Raw genomic sequence first — 20,016 nt, 5'->3', positions numbered from 1 at the left:
CCTCTGTGCCCGCAATATATAGTGTGTATTCCCTCCTCCCTGCAACAACCGGTGCTGGAAAGAACCAAATGGCCTGTGTCCCACAGGCCTCACAGTGCCATGGAGAAAAAGTGCTGCTTCTAGTTTGAGGTGGTGAATGCAGCGGCAACATGGTGGTAGGGAGGGGTGAGGCCGGGGTGCAGGGGCACGAATGTGAGCAGTGGGCAGGGGAAGGAAGGCCTCAGCCATATCAGTGACATGGGAAATAGTGCAAAGGCCCTGCAGTGGGAGGGGTCTGCCTTCCTGTGTGAAGCAAGGGGCAAGGGGATGCAGGGGGAGGTGAGGGCCTGGTAGGGCTCTCACTTTGACTCAATTGGAGTTCCCAGCAGAGCAGGGCAGCCTAGGGAGGAAGGGGCATCTATCTGCCTCCTCCCCAGGCCAGGCAACTGGAAGGCTGAGGGTGTGTGTGAGACAGCCAGCCTCTGGCCAGGTGCAGAAGGGCACAGGATGCCCACCGGCTCATCTGGGCTGGGCAGTGTGCCTCTACACCTGCCAGGGCAGTAACCCCTTATAATTGGCCAGTTGGTTGCTCACCTTTGGGAGATTTCTAGAAATTGATTGTAAAATTTTGGTTGGCTTGCAGACAGCTAATTTCCTTGCACCTCCTGTTATAGCAGCAGCTTTCTGTCCCAGAGCCCAGCTAGTCCCGAAGCCCCAGGGCCATGGAAGAGGGCGGCCAAGGCCACGGGGCCATGGAGGGGTGCCACGGGGCAGTGGAGGGGGGCGGCTATGGCCTGCAGTGCACCCCTGGCTGTGCCTCAGTGCTGGGCCGCAGGCCAGAGCTAAATGAGCACCTGGCCCCATCCAAGCCAGCACTGTGCTGATATGCTCCGAAGTCTAGGCAATCCCATGGCCCGGGCCACAGTTATGGAAGCTTCCTTCACTCCCATACCTGAGCCTCCCTGTGTGGTCCCTGAGCAGGCTGCCTGGGCTGTGACCAGGGTCCTGGGCACAAGAGTCAGGAGGAAGCAGTATTGCTGGTGTGGCTCCCACACCCTCTCATCACAGTCACCAAACCCAATGGCACTTAAGGGATGGGGCCAAGGCCCATTTCTCAGCAGGAGGGTGCCCACCCTTTGTAAGATGGACATACCACACAGCAGAGCCCCTTACCTGTTCCGACGGGGCTCTCCTTACCTGGGGAAGTGGGCACAGCAGGCTTCTGCTGGTGAAGCAGGGGTGCAAGCACATGTGACACCTAATGGCCCTCAACAAACATTTGGGGCTGTGCCTGGCCCTGTCTGAGTGCCTCCATGAATGAGACTCACCTGAGCTCCAGCTGGAAGAGCAGTGACTGCCACCACCAGAGGCTGTATGTGCATGACTCAGCATACATGTGGGCTCCTCCCTGGTGTCCATGCAGCCCATGTATGCTCCACTGACAACCTGAGCACACATGCAGCCACACATGGGCCACCCCTTCCTCTTGGGGATGGTGGTTGTAGCTCCTGGCTCTCCACTTGGTTTCCCATCCTTGGTCACCTGCTCCTAGCAGGAGGGGTGCGGCTGTACCTTCTGGAGGCCCAGGTATGGGGCTCACAGGGCTGAGTCCAGGTAGGACCTGTGCTTTGGGGCAGCAAAGCAGGTGCCCCCCCCCCTGCCCCCGGGGACAGGGAATGGAGCTTGAGGTAACTGGATGGATGCATGCAGGCCACTCGTTAGGTTTGCCCTCTTGAGCCGGGGATGTCTGTGATTAAAGGTGGGGTGGGATGCAGCATGAGACAGGGGTGGGCTTGGGCCCCAGTGAGGTGCTAGATGGCAGGAGGGTGGGTAGACAACGTACAGTGAATCCCTGGCCAGCTGTACTCTGTGGGAGGCTGGCAGGGAGGTGCCTGAGGTGCCTCTAGCTGTCCTGAGACCTCTTTGCTCCCCAGCAGTGGCCCAGCACTCAGCGTCCCCAGCCATCTCCCTGAACAGCATTGGCCTTTGCTGACCCACTCAATGCTGGCAGGGCCCTGATGCCTCGATGCAGGCTCTGTCTTTATGAGGCAGGTTTATGACATCCATTACCCTGCTCCTTGGGCCACTTCTGAGCGGCCATAATTTGTACAAAAGCAATAAAAGCCAGTCAGCCTCTCCCCGGAGTCAGGGAGCTGCATTCTCCTCGTGACCTCTAAGCACCGGGGCAGTCCTGTTGGGCACGGCGGGCGTGTCCAGAGCACCGTGTCCTTCCCTGTGATGCAGCCCCAGCCTGGCGCTTGTTGGAGCATCCCCTGCCCACCCATCCATGCACCCACCCATGCACCCACCCTTCACTCAGCCCACTTTCTAGGGCTCTGGGATGCAGCCATTGCTGGGGTCAGGGGATGTCAGCCCCAGCCTGTTCGCACCACCTCCTCGGGCTGGTTGTGAGGTCCTGAAAGTGGCCCCTGGGTATATCCAAGAGTGTGTTCCCAGGAGAGCTGGCCACTGTGGAGACAGATGAAGGTGTGGCCCAGCACACTTGGGCTAACCCTTTATTGCTCTGCTGCCCAGTGGATGTGGCCCCCACTCCCTGCAGCTAGGTAGAAAGTTCTTCCTGAAAGGGGGCAGGGCAGTGAATTGCTGTGTACCCACAGATAAAGCAGGACAGAACAGAGAATGAACAGATAAATAGGTGACCTGCACAGTGCCGTAGCTGGTGGCAAGTGCTGAGGAGAAAGATAAACCAGGCAGAGGGGGTACAGGTGTCCGGAGGAGGGGTGCCCGTGCCCAGGGGGAGGGGCACTGGTCTCCAGGGGAGGTGGAGGGGTGTGGGTGTGGAGGAGGAGGAGGGGCAGGGTGCTCAGTCTCTGGGCCATACCCTGGATGAGCAGACTCTGGAGGCAGCTGTGTGTCTGACAGGTGCTGCCTGCCTGGGCAGTCACAGGGGCACATTGCTGTTGATCATCTTTCTAAGGCCCTTCTGTGTGGGTGTCTCCCTGTCCCCTTGCCCTGCTGTCCCAGATGGAGTCAGCCTGGCCAGGGCAGAGTGTGCACTAGGCACTCTGGGGTCACGTGCCCTTCCCCTCCTTGGGTGCTGGGGACTCAACCTTCCTGATTGGAGAAACTTCCCACCCCCACCCCTTTGGCCAGATGCTGGGGGCGGGGAGGAGTGGTCCCCCTGGAAGCCTCCCTGCCCCACCCTGCTGCTGTTCTGTCCAGCCATCCCCATGCATGGAGGCGAGCTGCGTGTGCACCTGGGCGGCAGGCATGCAGGAGCCCCCACAGGTCACAGTCAGGTCAAGTCCACACACACACCAGGACAGCCCCTGGGCCCTCCCAGCCCTGAGATCCAGGTCCTTGAGCCATGAAGGGTCAATATGTGGCCCTGCAGGATGGCTGGGACCTCACCTGCGGCTGTGAGAACAGGTGTCAGTGCTGCCTACAAAGGTCATGTGGGGCTCCCGGGTGCCAGAGTGTGGGACGGGATGGGGTACAAGACGCCACTTACTCCCGTCCCCCTAGCGGTCCTCCCTTTGGGTCTACAGCCCTGCAGAGTCGTGTCCCTAAAGTGAGGGACAGCTGGGCAAGGTTGAGTAAGGGTCTCAGATGTGGGGGAGGAGTGTGAGGCTGCCCTGGGGCCAGAGGACCTCAGTTTTCTCTGTAAGATGGCTGGAACATGGAAACAGTGAATGAGCATCCTGGGTGTTTGCTGTTCCAGCACCACCCCACGTCATTGTACCCCCACAGGGGTGCCACCCCACTGAAGTGCCACGTGTTGGTGACTATGCCATAGCCTTAGCACCACCTGTCCCAGGAAGGCCCATCCTTTGGGGGTGCAAGCAGAACAAATCTCTGGGTCCCTGCCCTAGTGGGCAGACAGTGGGAGGAAACTGATCCGTCCGTGGCAGATGCTTTCAGTGTTGGTCACCAGGATGGGGGGTAGGTGCTGGGAGTGACTGTGCCTGTGGTCAGAGAGGAGCTGGCAGGCAACATCAGGCCAAGAGCAAATTCTAGGTCAGGACTCAGTGGAAGAATGAAGGGGCCACATGGAGGGTCAGGGGCCTGGTCTCTCCCAGGGCTGAAAGGGAGGCAGGCTTCAGGTAAGGCTTATCCCAACAGCCCAAATACATCCAGCCCATTGACACTTCTCTGGGCAGGTCACCTATGGGAGATTTGGGGTTCAGTCAGCAACAGGGGGATTGGGTTCTGAGAGGCATCCAGTGCGTCAGGGCACTCTACTCCAGCTGGGGGCCTGGAACCCTGGACTACGGTCATCCATGCCTTGGGGGTCACACAGGTCACACATTTCTTGTGCTGCCATCTGACCGAGGGTTGGATTTAGTGGCAAGAGAGCATATGTTTGTGAGAAACCAACTAGTCTCCATAGTGTTTTCCACCCATCTTTAAAATCCCTGCCTCCCATGATTTAATTTCAAACTGGCCACGGGCTGCCCACTGGAGCTGAGGAACAGGCACCAGCCCACCAGGTGTCACAGAACAACTGGGCAGGCGTGGGGTCAGGCACATGGGTGGGCAACGGGTTTGGGCCTGCCTCGGTCACTTTGCAGGGACTTCCAGGAAAAGCCACCCCAGATGCCCCCCTGCACCCCTGTCACTGAACACTCCAGCCTCTGCACAGGGTCCCTCACCTCACTCCATTGGGAAGACCCTGCAACATTCTAGAAGCTGCTGCCTGCTGAGGGTTCTTGTCCTGTTCCATTTCAGTGCTTTGTGGACTCTGCTGTAGGGAATTCCATGCCCCTGGCATCTGCCAGGATCCCTTGAGGACTTTTGGCTGGGGGAATGTGAGGCTGAGCCTCGGACAGCATGGCTACCTCGCAGTGTCCTCTTGGCTGGGACTGCACACAGTGTGGACTCCAGGAGGGGTTGTGGGGACCACCAAAGCCCCCTTGTCTGTGCTAGCTCCTCCCGTGGAGCCCCCAGGCAGGAGCCAGCCTACGGCCTGCCCACCCCAACCCCAGCACTGCCCCCATGGGATGTCTTATGGGGCAGGGCAGCTGGCGCACCCCCTTCCTGCCTAGCCTGGGGTGTGGGCAGCCCCTGCCATCCCCTTAGTAGGGGGTCACTATGGCTTCCCACCTCTGCCAGTGTCCTGCCTTCCTTTCCTTTTCCCATTCCTGCATTCAGTCTCCCGTCGAGGCCCCCTTCCTGCCTGGACTCTGGGATCAGGAGTTACTCAGCCGTGCAGGCCCCAGCCACTGGAAGCAGCCCAGGGCCCACACTCCCAGGCAGCTCACGCCTGGAGACCAGGCCACACTCATGTCCCCAGAGGCTGGACACAGACTCTGGACAAGCCCACAAGGAGCCTTCATGGTGGTGGCCACATGTGCCAGGAGCTACAGCTGGAGGGGGAGCAGGCCTGGGCACACAGGTGGGCAACAGGCTGGGTGACAGGCTGGGCTGCTGGGAGCCAGGTACTGGTCGGAAGCTGAAATTCAATTATGTGGACCACGCAGAGCTGCTAGGGTGCAGAAGGTTAGGAATTAATGTTAACACTGTTCTGGTTAAGACTTTTTGTGTTGTTAAATAATTCATAAGGCAGTTAGCACTTTGAGTCTGACAACAGGAGAATATATTAATACAGTCGACTTGAGAAAGGTCAGCCGCATGCGGCAGGACTGTGGGCCATCTTTTATTCATTCTCTGACACAGGCTCGTTAATTATTCCAGCCCAGCAAGGGCTAGTGGGAGAGCCACTAATAAGAAAAAGGGAGCGTGGGCTTGATGTCTGACGCGCTGTTTAGAGGGTTTGGAGGAAGAAACGGACCAAGGGAGCAGTAAGGCCCCTGAGGTGGGAGTGGAGGGTCCCTGCTGTCCCCTTGAGGCTCAGGTGGGGCCATGCCAGGTCGGAAGAAGCTCATGAGTGGAAAGTGGTGATCATTTGCAGTCTCTGAGTATTTATTGAGCACTTACTGCCCATGACAGTTGGCTCCAGACCCTGAGCTCAGGGGATTGAAGAAAACCCAGAAATCCCTGCTCTCGTGGAGACCGTAGAGGGAAGGGCAGTTGGGGGATGGGCAAGGAGTAAATGTGTAGCCCGTCAGAGCAAAAGTGCAGAGTGGATGGAGCAGGAGGGGAGAGAATGTGGAGGAGCCATCAGGGTGGGGTCCAGAGGTGTGCCAGAGCACCCCAGGGGGATAGTGTTCACACAGGCCCAGGAGCATGACCATGTGTGGGGGCAGGAGCCTGTGTGTGATAGTGAGCATATTGTATGTGTGCAAGTGTGTGTGTGTGCAAGTGCATCCTGCAGGTGGGGGAAGGCAGGGCTAGCCCGGGGGAGGGGGGTGCTGTGAGGCCAGGAGCTGCTGGTAGGAGTAGAGGGGCCCAGAGCAGGGTGTGGTAGGGTGCAGGGGCGGCTCTGGGAGGCTCACACTCCCAAGAAGGACAGGGCTGCCCCAACTACGGTGGGAGGTGACATCCTAGCACAGCCAGTAGCCAGGGCTTCAGGCTTCCATCCGTCCAGGCAGGAGTGTCCTCCATGCCCACTGTTGCCTTGGGGTGCTCCCAGAGTGTCCTCCTCCTGGATAGGTGAACTCGGACAAGTTATCCCACAAAACAATGCCCAGTTCTCCCTGATACCTTTGGTAACTGCAACCAGAGAATATTTAAAGTCATTTCTGTTTTTCACAGTGTGCTGTGGGATGGCCTTCACTGTGAAACCCAGAATACCCTCCGAAGTGCTGCCTCCTTGAGACCCCGCATCGGGAGCAGGATGATAGGGCAGTTCAGACATGGTCAGAGCCCAAGTCATCCCTCCATCCGTGCATGCATTATTCCACCTGTCTATCCATCTGTCCATGTATTCATTCCCTCCCAGCTCTGTCTGGATACTGTGTGGACCACACTAAGTCATTCATCCATTTGTCTGTCCGTCTGTCCATCCATCCTTGCATTCATTCCCTGACGGCTCTGTCTGGGTTCTGTGTGCACCACCCTAAGTCATCCATCAGGCCATCCATCTATCTGTCAATCCATCCATGCATGCACTCATTCCCTGCTGGCTGCATCCAGCAGGGAATGCTGGATGTATACACCACACTAAGTCACTCATGCACCCTTCCATCCATCCATGCATTCTGTCCAGGGGCAGCAAGGCAGGTCACATGGGCCAAGTAGTAGAAGGATTAATTCTGTTCCAGGCCCTCTTGAGATTTGGAGGGTTAGAGGGGTGGCTTCTTTCAGGCTGGCTTTCCCTCTGACCAGTCACTGGCTATGCCCAACACCGTGCCCCAGACTCTCCCCTCTGATGTGAGATTGTGCATAGGCTGCAGTGTTTCCAGCCTCAGCTCAGGCTTGGGACTCAGGAATAGTCCCAGACTGCCCCCAGGCCCCACGCTGTGTCACCATGGGCTGCCCTCAGAGACTGCTATCAGCCATGACTCAAAATGCAGGAGGAGGCCTGGGAGCAGGAGGCAGGGACACCAACCCACTCATCTCTCAGGGCCCCACAAGCCCACTGTCCAGCTGCAGGGCCATCTCCTGTCTCTGTATGGTGGCCTGTGCAGGGCTCTCTCAGAGCTCCAAACCACTGCCTGCAAGGATCTCCATATTGTACCTAAGATGCAGAGACACAAGGTGGGCACAGGCTGGCACCCCCACCCCTCTCTGGCCACTCTAAGTGAGCACGCTGGGGAGGGCAGATCTTGGCCCCATCTGTCCTTACTGTCTCCATCTGTGACAGTAACGTGGCTCTGCCCTTCCCCTCCCAAGTGTGCCTGCGTGGCTCCAGCTGCATGGCTCTGCTAAGTGGGTCTCGCTCACCATCAGCCCGTTAGGCAGTCCACACTTGGGCTATTAGGCTGCAGTAACTTAATTGCTCACTAATTGGGTAATTAGTGCTTTGTTTTGCTTTAAAGCCTAAACACTCCTAAAAAGTGAATTAGCTGAGTAAACAAGAATGGGATTATCAGGGTCCCTATCCAGCTATCGTGCATAATTAATCAGGCTCACTGTGACTTCCTGGACCTACATGGCCTGGGGCTGTTCACAGTCATACTGGGGCCCCAGCCCTATCCCAACTGCTCTGAGGGAGTCCCTGGCATGAGGTCCTTACCAGAAGGGCCAGATTGAAACTGGGTTCCAGAGCTCATGCACCCATTCCCCTAGGTGGACTCCTATTTTGCCTTAGTTTCCCCATCCATAAGCAGGTGGGTCTGTGGTGGGGCCTGAGTTGTATAGAAGCGGCCTCAGTGAGCAAATGGGCCCTCAGTCCCACCCCCCATAGTGCCCTGGGTCTCCCACCAATAGGATGTGGGGCTCCCCTCCCCTGCCTGCCCTGCAGTCCCAAGGCTGCCGCCCGCACAGCCAAACCCCAGGTTCTAGTGCTGGGCTCCTGTCTGTGGGCCGCGTGGCTGCCAACAAGTCCCTTCACCTTCTGGGCCTCCACTTTCTTGTCTGTGAAGTGGCGGGCACGGCTCCCACCTTGTGCAGTGTGCCCGGCTCTTGCAGCTGTGGTTCAACCCATCAGATACAGTCATCCACCCAGCTGATCTCATGGCCACCCCAGGCACGGACCAGACTGTAGCCCCCACCTTGCTCCTGATACCCCGGCCCACGAGGTCTCGGGTCACTGTCCAGCATCTGTGGTGCTCATGTACACAGCTGGAGTGTGACGAGGGTGAAACATGGCCATCCCAGCCTGACTGCTGATGGTGAGGGACATGCCCTGGGCTTCCTGCTGTCTGTTCACGGCTCCTTGCTTTAGCCAACTTGCTTAACAGGCACGTGTTCTATATCCCAGTGGAGCATGTACAGCAGGATGGTGGGGACCTGTGCCCTTCTCCGTGGAGGACAGATACTCACATGGGCAGGCAAGGCGGCCACTCTCCTCCCTGAGGTTCTTCCAAGGCACCACTAGGGAGCAGAATGTTTAATAAGCTGGAGCTGACCCCCACAAGGGTCCATGGGAAGCACAGACATGTCCTGGGAGCATGGCCAGTGCTCCTGCGCCACGTGCATAAGGACAGGTAGCCTGTATCAGGTCACCTGGGTGCACAGTGCCATGCATGCATTGGGATACTTGGCAGGACACCCTGGGGAAAAGCACCATTGGACAGGATGCCCAGATACTCATGTGAGGGAAGCCTCAGAGCATGCCTTGACATGTCTTGGAACATGCACATACATGACAGGCCAGCTGGGCTTGCACACACAGGCATGAGCCACGAGAATAGGCCCAATGAAAACAGCCCACATTGAGGATTTGTGCCTCCTGAAATTCCCCAGGCATCCTCAGAGTATACAAGAAGTGCATATGCACACTTCAAACCATGTGGACATAGCCCGCAGTGTGGTATCAGCACTGACTGTCCAGCAGCTCAGACTTTTCTGCCCTCATGCTCAGGTGGGCTGCATAGAATGTTCCATTGTCTTCTACCCACACACAGACCATAGACCCTGCTGATTTTTTTTAGTTTGCATCTCAGGCCTTTGCAGGCAGCAGTGTCCTTCAAGAGTAAGTCTCAAGCTGATGAGAAGTCCAGTCCTCCTTGGTCTCTGGGCAGCTCTGTAAGCAGGGCCTCTGTAGGCAGCATCCCAGATTGTGCACTGTGGCTAGAGCAGAAACCTGGCCCAGTCCCGAGCGCCAGGCCATGTGCCACCAGCTTTCAGCCCTCTCTGACCCCTGTTCTGAGTGGGGTCACCTGGGTGGGAAGCTGGGGGGAGGGAGAAGCAGAGCCAGGAGTGGCTTTCAGTGCCTGTCTCTATGGCATGAGGAGGTCCCACAGGGAGCAAGAGGACCCTGCCCCTGCTCCCTGCCTCTCCTCCCCATTCTTTGTGGGGATCTCTGGGCCAGACCCAGGGGCTCAATGGAGCATCTGATGGGAGCAGTGGGCTCAGTGTCAGGGACTCTCAGCCCATGAATTTTTCATGCCTTTGTTTGAAAAATGGGAGACGGGAAGCCTTGCTATAAGGTCTGCTGTGAAGCAGTAATTAACGTTCACACTGAGAGAAGAAACAGGTACATTTCTCTTGCTGCTCCATGACTGTGTTGATTTGTGTCTCCCAATTCTGGAGGGTGACAAGCCGCCCCCACCCAAGCAAGTAGCTGCCCAGGTTTCTGGAAGAGGCCTGGGGATAGAGGCCAAGACCCCAGACAACCTGTGCAGGTGCTCCTTGGGGAGCAAGGCACTGTCAGGTGACAGGTGTCTGTGTCCAGACCATTTAGGGGGCTAGATGCCTCCAAGAGCTGTTCAAGTGATATGAAGGAAGAGGCTGAGGCAGGTGTGGTGATGGTAAAGATGATGATGGTGAGGATGGTGATAGTGATGATGGTATTGATGATAATAGTGATAATGTGATGGTGGTAGCGATGATGGTGATGAAGTTATCGTCATGCTATATATCATGCTGAGTATTTACCCAGCACTGTCCTAGTGCTTTGCACATATTCATACTCATTGAAGCTGCACAACACTCTGTAGGTAGGTATTTGTCTGTGTTTTGCAGAAGTAAACTGAGGCATGGAGAGGTCAAGGGATTTGCCCATGTCTTGGCCTCCCCACGTAGTCAGCACTGCTCCTTGGGGGTTGGAGTCATCCTCTGCTCCATGGACTCCCTGCTTTCCCTGCACGCCCCCCTCAGGGTTACACCCACCAGGGCCACCCAGTCCAGTTCTACCCTGTGAAGGTCACCTCGCTCAAGCAGCTCCTGCAAGACAGATGTGGCTCTTTTTCCCTCCTTGTCCTGATTAATTGCCTCATTCAGTTCTGGCTCTATTGCAGTTAAACATTAATTCAGTAGGACTTAATAACGTGAATTCATTTACGACATGGCCTTGTGCTGGCTGACAGGGTGTGCGGTTGGGTTAATTATAGGGCCCATGCACTCCTGGAAAGCACCCTCACTCAACCTCAATTGGTGGGTCATTAAGCTGTGGGGAGAGGTGTGAAACAGCCAGGCTGGGAGGTCCCGGGCACCCCTAGCTGCGGTCCTGCAGCTCACACACAAGGCCCAGCCTCCCAGCAAGTGCTCCGTGCCACAGATCAGGCAGAAAGTTGCAGTGTCACAGGGGCTCTTGACCCCCACGGTTCCCCTCCAGGGCTCCCACCCCTCTCTGCCTGCACACAGACGCTGGCATGCCCAGGCTCTCCTGGCCGAGCTCTGTCCCAGCTCAGCAGGACAGGACGATGACACTCCCGGCCCCTCACCCCTTCAGCCTCGTCTTGAACACTCCCATCCTGGGCTTCAGCCACTCTGCCCTCTCCCTGCCCCTCGGAGCTCTTAACTGTTGTGCGGTCAGGACTATGTGCACCCACACGTCCCCTCTGCCATCTGTAAAAGGACACCCACCACTCCCTGGGGTCCATGGGGCTGAGGGGGTAGGAATCTTGCCACCCCATCACCCAGGGTCACTTCCAGCTGCAGTTGGGTGGGGAAAGCAAGGGGCATATCTGTACAACTCCATGAACCTTGCCACCAAGCGCACCCTGCCCTCACACTGCAGTGCCAGGGCAGAGCACCCCTTCCCTGCACTAACCAGCAGCATGTGGGGCTGACGGGGCCTGTCACCCTCATGTGTGGCCCAGGAGATTATTTTCAGTGGCAGAATTCATTTGACACGACAGATAGTAATTGTGGTTGCTAGGAAGGGATTATTTTTCTTTATATTCTTTTAGGGGGGAAATTGCCGTGGTTTCTAGAAGAGCAGCCTTTCTTTTTAAAGCTCTGCTTACTGAAAATGGAAACAAAGATTTGTTTGCACAATTACCAACCCTTCTTTACCAGCTGAGCTAACATGCCCAGGGGTTCATACCCAGACTGTAGGGGCACACGAGGCATGGGGAGGCGGTGGCCCTCTCAAGGGCGGTGCTGTGGCCACAGGCCTGGCCTGACCACCTCATCTATCTGAGTGATCTGGGTGCCCCCCTCAGTAGAGCTGGGGCTGCTGAGGCTGCACTTCCCCATCTGTGGGCATGTGGACTGTGGTGTGTCTCCACTGCCCAGGAGCGTCAGCTCCTCACCTGTCTCCACTGACCTCCCACCTGCAGAGTCCAGCATGTGGGAGGAGGCCTGCGAGGGTCACAAGGTAGCAGCTCTGTCCCAGGACTGGGGGGCTGGAGGGCTGGGGGGGTGAAGCTGCCTCACGTGTAGCCTGGGGTGAGGAGGGGGGCTTTGTGGGGAGCCCTCACCCAGGGCCTCGCCGGCCTCCAGATCTGTCTCACCCCGCGAGGCTCCTCCCATGACCCCTGCCCCGCCATGGGGTACTGCAGGGTGCTGACTCTCTGTCTCTCTCCCCCTGCAGTGTGACAGCGAGAGTGAAGGGGACGACAAGGTAAGCCCTCCACACCTCCTCCCGAGACCTTCATCCATGGGAGTGCAGGATTGGTCCAGGCCCCATCTCTGCCTGGGCATCCTGGGGTGGGGGTGCTGAGGGCAGAGTGGGTGCCATAAACATCACCAGAACAGATTTCTGCTAATAGTGGTAGCGTGTTAGCACCTCCTAATTACACTCCTTTTCAGGAGTAATGAAGTTCCCATTAACTCGGGATTTACACGGCTCCTGGAGAGTTTAGCTCAGAAGAAAGCCCAGAGTGGGCCTCCCCAGGGCCCTGGTCACTACCGGCCCCTGAATGTCCTGTGGGGAGCAGGGAGGAGGCCACCCTGACCTCTCGGCCCAGCTGCTGTCCACAGAGCACTTGCTGTGTGCTGAGCTCTGAGCAGGCAAGACACCGTAGGGGCAAGACGCCTGGGCCCAGGCCTGGTACTCTGCTTGTTCCAAGGCCCTGGGGGGCAGGGACTGTGACTCCCCAACGTATCCTGGGATACCAAGGCATAGAGAGGGTAAGGATCCTACCCGAGGTCACATAGCTGGACCCCAGGCAGGCTGGGTGCTGTGAATAAGTGACCAGCCCAGCTGGGAAGAGTGGTAGTTGGTGATGTGGCTATAGGCAATGGCCATGACCTGGTCGGGGGGCCGGCAGGCCAAGAGGAGTGCTGAGTGGATGAGGAGGACCAGTATCCACCCATGGGGACAGGGTGTCCCAGCGTGCTTTTGGGAGGACCAAAGGGTCAGCTGAGCACTGGCTTTTAGGCCTGTTTTGGGAAATGGAATGAAGTCCCATTGGGACCTCTGTGCCATGCGTGACAATGGTTCCCGCTTAGCATTGGGCAGGCGCTGTCCACGGCATGGACAGCCAGGTGGCCTCTCTCAGCAGACGTGAGTAAGTATGGAAAGAGCTGGTAAGCTGCCAGGCGGGATGGGTGTGTGGAGACTGCCCGGGGGCCCGGAAGACCAGCCTGGGAGCCAGGGTTGGTGGGAAGTGGACAGGAAGCCAGCCCAGAAGTCCTACATGGGGTCCTTACGGGGGTCTGGATCATTTGAGAACAGCGGCTGAAGGGCAGGCAGCTGGGAATGAATGCCCCTGTCTGGATCCTGGGGCAGAGGAGCTCGGTGGGCACCCCCAGCATTTCTGGGGCCTGTCCTCAGCCTCTCTGAGGAATTAGATGAAGGGCCTCTGGAAGGTGCTGAGCTGACACCTCGCTTCCGGCACCTCCTTTATCTAGAATCACCTTGCAGAAAGTGCTCTCTGAAGCCAGGGGCTGCTCTGAGAGAAGCTCAGAGGAAGGGCTTTCTGAGGCCCTGAGACTGCTGGCTGTCCCCACCCAGGGCCCCTGGCTTCCACAGAAGAAACTGAGCTGCTACCCCCAAGCTGCTTCCTTCCAGGTGTCAGAGTCCTGACACAGCTGCCAGGTCACTCCCCACCCAGAGCCACTGCCTCCTCCTCTCCGGTAGCCAGAGAGTTGACCCCAGCCCTCCAGGAGCTCCGGGGCCCAGCTTGGCCTGGGCCCTTGGTCACTATTAGCCCTGGCCGATATCTCCCTCTCCCTCTCAGCCTACTCCTGCTACAAGAGTGAGGACTCTGGGTGGTGGAGACCGGGTGGTGGGAAAGGGCAGGCACTTGGGCGCAGCTCTGACTGTGCCCCAGGGACAAGAGGTCACTTCTGACGTGGCCATCGATGTCCTGGACAGGGACACCACCAAGGGCTAGCAGGAGGCTGTAGCTGTGGCCTCCTTTGCACTCACACCCACTGGGGAGCCCATAGACCAGTCCTGAGTGACACTTGAGCACCAGCCCAGCTCAGCCTGGCCAAGGGACAGGGGGAGAGCAGGTGTGGGCAGAGGAGCTCACTCTGGATGGGTAGGGGGTGGGGTCTAGAACTCATGAGTCTTGGTTTCCTGGCAATTCCCTGTGCAGCCCAAGGGAGAAACTCCTGCCCAGAGGAACTGGCTAGGGGCTATGTTGGGGCTCACTTCTCTGCTGTGCCAGAGGCAGACCCAGACCCACTTGGCCCAGACACCCTTCAGGCCACCTCCAGGGCTTGTGGCTGTGGGTCTTAGGGGAGTGATACTGGCTGTGGGGAGTCAGCCTTCCCCACACCTGTGTGCTGGGCCCCCGGTGTGGCCACAATGAGAAGTCTGCACTGGCGATATGGTGCCACATCCTGGCTCCATGGTGGGGCAGGTGGGAGGCCATGCCACCCCCATCCCAGCTTTAGTGTGGCCAGGGCCAGAGGAGGACACAGAACTGCCTCCATGCCCCAGTACCCCCACCTCTTTCATGGGAGATGGAGACCCGTTTTAGGGCTATGGTGAGCTCTGGGTCAGTTAACACAGAGTTGGCAAGCTGCTGTTTGTGGGCAAACATTCCCTTGAAGTCAGATAGAGCTGGACTGTGCTTCAGAAAGCCCCTTGGCTGGAGAGCTAGGGAAGAAGGGCACAGGCTTCCTCCGTGGTCACCCGAGTTTGCCTCTCCCATGAGTACCTGAGTCTTCTGTGACAGTAGGGTATGTCCCTGGGCAGCTGGGATGGAGGCCAGAGGCCAGGGCTGAGACTCCACACAACTGACCATGGTATAGCATGGGCTGGGCAGTGGGTGCTTGGGCTGAGCCCCAAAGCTGCATGATTGTGGGGAGGTCTCGGTGCTTCCCAGAGAGGCCGCCTGGAGCAAGGGCTCTGTGCAGGATAATTTGTCAGCCACTTGGATGCATCTCCGTATTTCCACCCCTGGGAGGGGTTGGGTCTGGTCAGCCCTGCTGGGCCATTGTGCCTCACCAGGCTCTGTGTGGCTGCATGGGCTGCAGGTCTGGATGCTGTAGCTGGCCACCCTGCCCTCACTGCCTCTCATCTGCTCACAAATCTGGCCCCATCTGAGGCAGAGACCCAAACTGCCAGCGCAGTCAATGCCCAATCCTCAGTCCTGGCTTCCAAGGTACCACACGGCCCCACGTTGGTTGGGAACTGCATTTGGCTGCTATAGTGGAAACTATTCGCAGTGGCTTAATAGAGGAGCTTGTATTCTTCACCTGGAAGCCTAGGTGTGGGCCCTCCAGGCTGGCATGGCATGTCCATGGTCATCAGGTTCCTGTCTTTCTGCTTGGCCATCCTTGGTATGCAGCTTTCTTCCTCACCCCCTTGGCCCATGAAGGCAGCTATTAGCACCAGCCACCTCATATGCATCTCACCTCCCCACAACACTGATCATGCAGAGTGACTGATCACCTGCCTGGTGAGGCAGGAATACTGTTGGTGCAAAATGTCCAGTGAGGCCGGAGCAGAGTGAGAGAGGAAGGTATGAGCATGTGTTCAGCGAGACCACATTACGTGAATCATGGCAGGCAGCTGAGGTTTGTCCCAAGGGCAGTGGGGAACCACGATCCCAAGAGCCCCATGTCCCTCCAGGCTGCATGGGGACACTAATGATACACCATGTGGGGTTCCCTCCCTTTCCTAGGCTGGGCTCCAGGGTGATGGGTGATTTCCTGCCCACCCATCAAGAAGCAGGTGCAGCTCAAAAGGGTGCAGTACCCACTCGCCCAGAGCTGCCCTCACTCCAGGACCACCTCCCAGGAGCCTCTGCCCCCCGCAGCACCTACCACCTTTCTCCGAGGCACGGTCACATGAGGTCCTTCACTCCTTCCAGGAGGAGCTGGTCAGGGGAGGATGGCCCAGTGTCTCCACGGTATTTGCAGGATGGCAAAAGCCCTGACTTAATAGGGCTTCAAGAACGTGTCAGTGAAAGAGAGGGGTGTCCCCCTGCAGCATGCCCTCACCTGGGGCCCAGCCAGAGGGTGCCTCTACCTCCTCAGCCCTGGGGTACTCGTGCACCACATGAGGTTGGAATGCTTTGCACTTGTCATGTCCCTTGCTGCGCAGAGGCCTGGAGACAGCAGGACAGGAGACACCCCGGCTACTCTGGGCCTCTGGTGAGGCAGCTGGACAGGCAGGCTGGGCAGGAGGGTGAAAAGCTGCAGCGTAGAGCCCTGGGTCTGTCCATGCTGACCCAACACATGTGCTGGGCCCTGGGGAAAGCGTGGCAGGCAGGCTGCCCCTGGGAAGGTCTCCTCTGGGACAGGGCAGCCAGGAAGACCCAGGCTCTCTGTTCCAGCTAATCTCCTCCTCCATCTGCCAGGGCCTGAGGTCAGATGCACCTGCACCTCCTGGAGGTCCTGCTGCCCCTGGCTCTAGGCGCAGACACTGGGGATGGTCCACATCCAAGACACAGACACATAGAGACCAGAGGCTGGTGCTCACAGACAGGAAGACCTTTCTATCTCCTCCCCCTGCGAGTGGCTACCCCCCACCCCTCCTGATAGACCAGGCTCTGCCCCATGCATGCCCCATGCCTGGCTCTGCAGGCCCCCCCCAACCTGGCCTTCCCCACCACCCTGGCCCTGCTCCAGGCGCTGGCTGCTGGCGGGGAAGGCAGCCTGTGCTGCCAGGCAGCCAGATGGCCCCTCTGCAAGGCTGCGGTTGGTGTCTAACTGCTTTTTTATTGGAAAAATATGGGGTGAAAAATTGTGTGGGGCTCATTAGGCAGCCTCCTGGGCGTGGACTGGCTGCTGTCTGCCCCATGGCCCAGCCAGGTGGCTGGTTGGCCAGGGTTCTTCCTCACTGCCTATGGCCACAGCACTCCCTCAAGGGATGTCTGGCTGGCTGGCCTGTCTGCCAGATCCCCCATGGGGACATACCCAGTGCTGGGCCTCTGCCGGCTCCTGAGCAGCTGGACCGGGGACAGGGCAGGCAGGCAGGCAGCTGGCCAGCTGGGAGGGGCTGGGGTCACCTGTGGGCGCCAGCACTTCCATGGCTGGTCTGCACCCTCTGGACTAAACTTTCTGCTCAGTGGGGGTCATGGGGGTGCCTGCTGTCTAGGTGGAGGTGAGAGCTCCAGGTCCATAGGAAGCACACTGGGGGCTGCCTGTCATGAGGCGGCATCCACCCCCCTTACCTCTTCTGCACCCTGTGTCTACAGTGAACACACTCTGGCCCAAGCTCCTCTGTGCCCCACAGGGCCCGCCTGGCACCTCTGCTTTATCACTACAGTTAGGCTCATAAGGTCCACCTCTGAGGTCCCTGTGAACTTCAGGGAGAGGGCACAGTCGACCACACAAGCAGCCCTGGGCTGCAGCTCCCTGCCCTGAAGCCAGTGGCCCTTCAGCTGCTGGACCACGTAGGACCCTGGCTCAAAGAGGCCGATGCCCAGGGCAGCAGGGCCAAGGGCCCTCTGAGGACATGTCCTGTAACCCATTACTGTGGGAGGTCCTGCTGCTCACAGAGGGCTTCCCCCATGTGCCTCTCCTGAACCTGCTCCCAGGAACCTGCCCAGAAGGCTGTGGGGGGGCTCTCCTGTCCCCCTCACCTGGCACCCTGCCTCTCCAGGTCCAGTGCTGTGGGGATGATGGTGTGGGGAGCCAGTGCTCCCCAGATAAGCCCAGGTCGAGGCCATCTCATAGGTATAGGGAGTGCCTCAGGGGCAGGGTGGGGGTGCAATGAAGCCAGCCACCCCTCTGAGCCATGCACTCTGGCCAAGGGGCCTTCCCACAGTCTGTCCAAGGCAAGGCCTTTGGCTGTTTGCTTGCCGAAGATCCAGGCAGCACTGGGTGTGGCAGGCAGGGCCCAGTGAGGACCATCAGCTCACCAGGCCCCAGAGAACCCAAAGCAGTATCTGTCCTGCAGCTTGATCCAAGCAAGGTATCTGAGGACCAGAAGGGTTCAGTGATGCGCTCACAAGCACTGGCGGCCCAGGGGAGGATCATGCTATGGCATCCGAGCCGAGGGGGTAGGGTGGGGTTAGCACCTGCTGTCATAAGTCATCATGAACTCGGTGGCTCAGAACAGCTCAGGTTTTATAGTTTTGAAGGTCACAAGTCTGAATGGGTGTCATGAGGCCCAAATCAAGGTGTCAGCCTACCTGGTTCCTTCTAGAGGTTGCAGGGAGAAAACAGCTCCTTACTCTTCCAGTTTCCCAGGCTCCAGGCTGTTCCCTCATGTCACTCTGCCCTCTGCCCTCCTGTTACAGCTGCTCTGACCCTCTTCCTCCCTCCTGGAAGGACTCTTTTGGTCTCACTGGGTCCACCAGGGCCCCACGCTCACCGCCTCCTCACACACTCCTTACCCACGTCTCTGAGTCCCTTGGTTCCTTAGCCCAGGCCTCATGCCACAGCACACGGTGGAGAGTGCTTTCTATGACCAGGGGTCCCAAAGAAGCAGGTCAGTGTGAGGGAGGCCAGGGTGTTTCAGGCTGCAAGCGATAAACACTTCACAGGAGCCTAAATGAAACAGAGCCTGGGGATCCTGCAGCCACATGATGCCTCAGGGCCCCGCTGATCTGGGCCAGCCTGCCCCCACCACTGGATGGTGTCATCCCACAGCCTTGCCAGGCCCTCCTTGGGTGTGCACAGAGCCTTGCTGGGGCTTGGGGTGGGGGCAGATGCTTCCCAGGGACAGAAAGTGGGGGATGAGCCTTGGCCCCCAGGCACCTGCTGTATGCATCAGAAAGTAGAGGTGCCAGGCAGGCCGAGAAGCTGCCCCTTCTAGCCCGGTGGGAGTAACAGGCCTAGAAGGTGTGGGGGCATCTGTCCCTCCTGCCCTCCACCCCCTGGCCCTTCCAGAACAAGCTGAGCAGAACATGGGGGTGTGGGCCTGGGGCCTGCCTGGGTCGGGGCTTAGGGAGAGGCCATCTCCCCTCTGTGTCCAGGGGGTCACAGTCCCTCAGCCCCCACCTGCCCTGCTCACCTTCTAGGCCTCACTGAGTAGGTAGGGGCAGGGCGGGAACCCCAGGGTCTCGGGGCCAGGCCTGGGCTGAGCACACCCAGGCCAGATGTTCTCAGCTCTAGTGAGAACCTGAAGAGATGAGGGGTGGCTGGGGCAGGGGTCAGTGGGGGGGGGGGGGGGCAGGGGTCAGTGGGGCGGGGGGTCCAGACTCCCCATCCTGCCCTACAGACTCCATGCCAGAGACCCCACGCCCACCCTGGCCTCACCATAGGCCTCTGCCCCTTGGGGGCCCCCCAGCAGGACCTGGGGTGACCAGAGGGGAGGGGTTGCAGAGCCAGGCCTGCCTCCCATCTCCCACCTGGTGACAAGTGCCAAGCCACTGCAAGAACCTTAGGGGGATGGTGAACAGCACCCACATCCTTCCCACCTCACACACATAAGTGTTCACACCACACAATGCTGTCACATGTGTGTATGCTCTGTGCACACACATGCACACACAGGCACCCCTCCTGACATGTGGAGGCCCCACCCTCAGCCCTGTCCTCCGCCCTGTGGCACTCACAGCTTCTGTTTCACCCCAGAGGGATGTGCTGGTCAGGGGGCCTGCCTCCTGCCTCACTGGACTCTAGCACAGATCAGGAACATATTCACCATGGTTCTGGGGCCAGAATCCAGAATTGAGGTGTGGGCAGGGCACACCTTCCAGGGGAGGGTCCTTTCCGCCTCATCTACCTCGTCCACCTCATCCAGGTGTCCCTGCCTCCACCGTCATGTGGTTTCTCTGTGTCTCCTTAGAGGGACAGTCATCGGATTTAGGGCCGCCCGGACCTAGGATGATTTCATTTCAAGATCCTTATCCTTTGTTTTGTTGTATTTTCAGAGGAAGGGAGAAAGAGAGAAAGGAGGGGGCGTGGGGAAAGACAACCCCAAACAGACTCTATACCCAGTGCAGAGCTAGAGGCAGGCCTTGACCTTATGACCCTGAGAGTATGACCTTAGCCGAAATCAGTTGGAGGCTTAACCGACTGAGCTGCCCAGGTGCCCTGAGATCCTTAATT

The 20,016-nt window shown here is 58.4% G+C and overlaps 1 protein-coding gene across 26 annotated transcripts in view; it reads left to right on the top strand.

Moving 5' to 3' along the window:
• Nucleotides 1–20,016, top strand: part of FBRSL1 (fibrosin like 1) — a 78,272-nt gene that overhangs the window by 35,778 nt on the left and 22,478 nt on the right. For 24 of the 26 annotated variants that reach the window (XM_072802043.1, XM_072802037.1, XM_072802044.1 and 21 more), the window contains one exon: nt 12,206–12,235. In XM_072802043.1, the coding sequence (XP_072658144.1) occupies nt 12,206–12,235 (30 nt within the window). Of the gene's footprint in view, nt 1–6,593; nt 6,699–12,205; nt 12,236–20,016 lie in introns of those variants that run through there. The other 2 variants (XM_072802050.1, XM_072802052.1) reach the window with 2 other exon arrangements.

This window comes from Canis lupus, chromosome 27 (assembly GCF_048164855.1).
Source record: "Canis lupus baileyi chromosome 27, mCanLup2.hap1, whole genome shotgun sequence".
Lineage (NCBI taxonomy): Eukaryota > Metazoa > Chordata > Mammalia > Carnivora > Canidae > Canis > Canis lupus.
The sequence above is the reverse complement of the archived record's forward strand: the minus strand, read 5'-3'. Positions and strand labels throughout refer to the sequence as shown.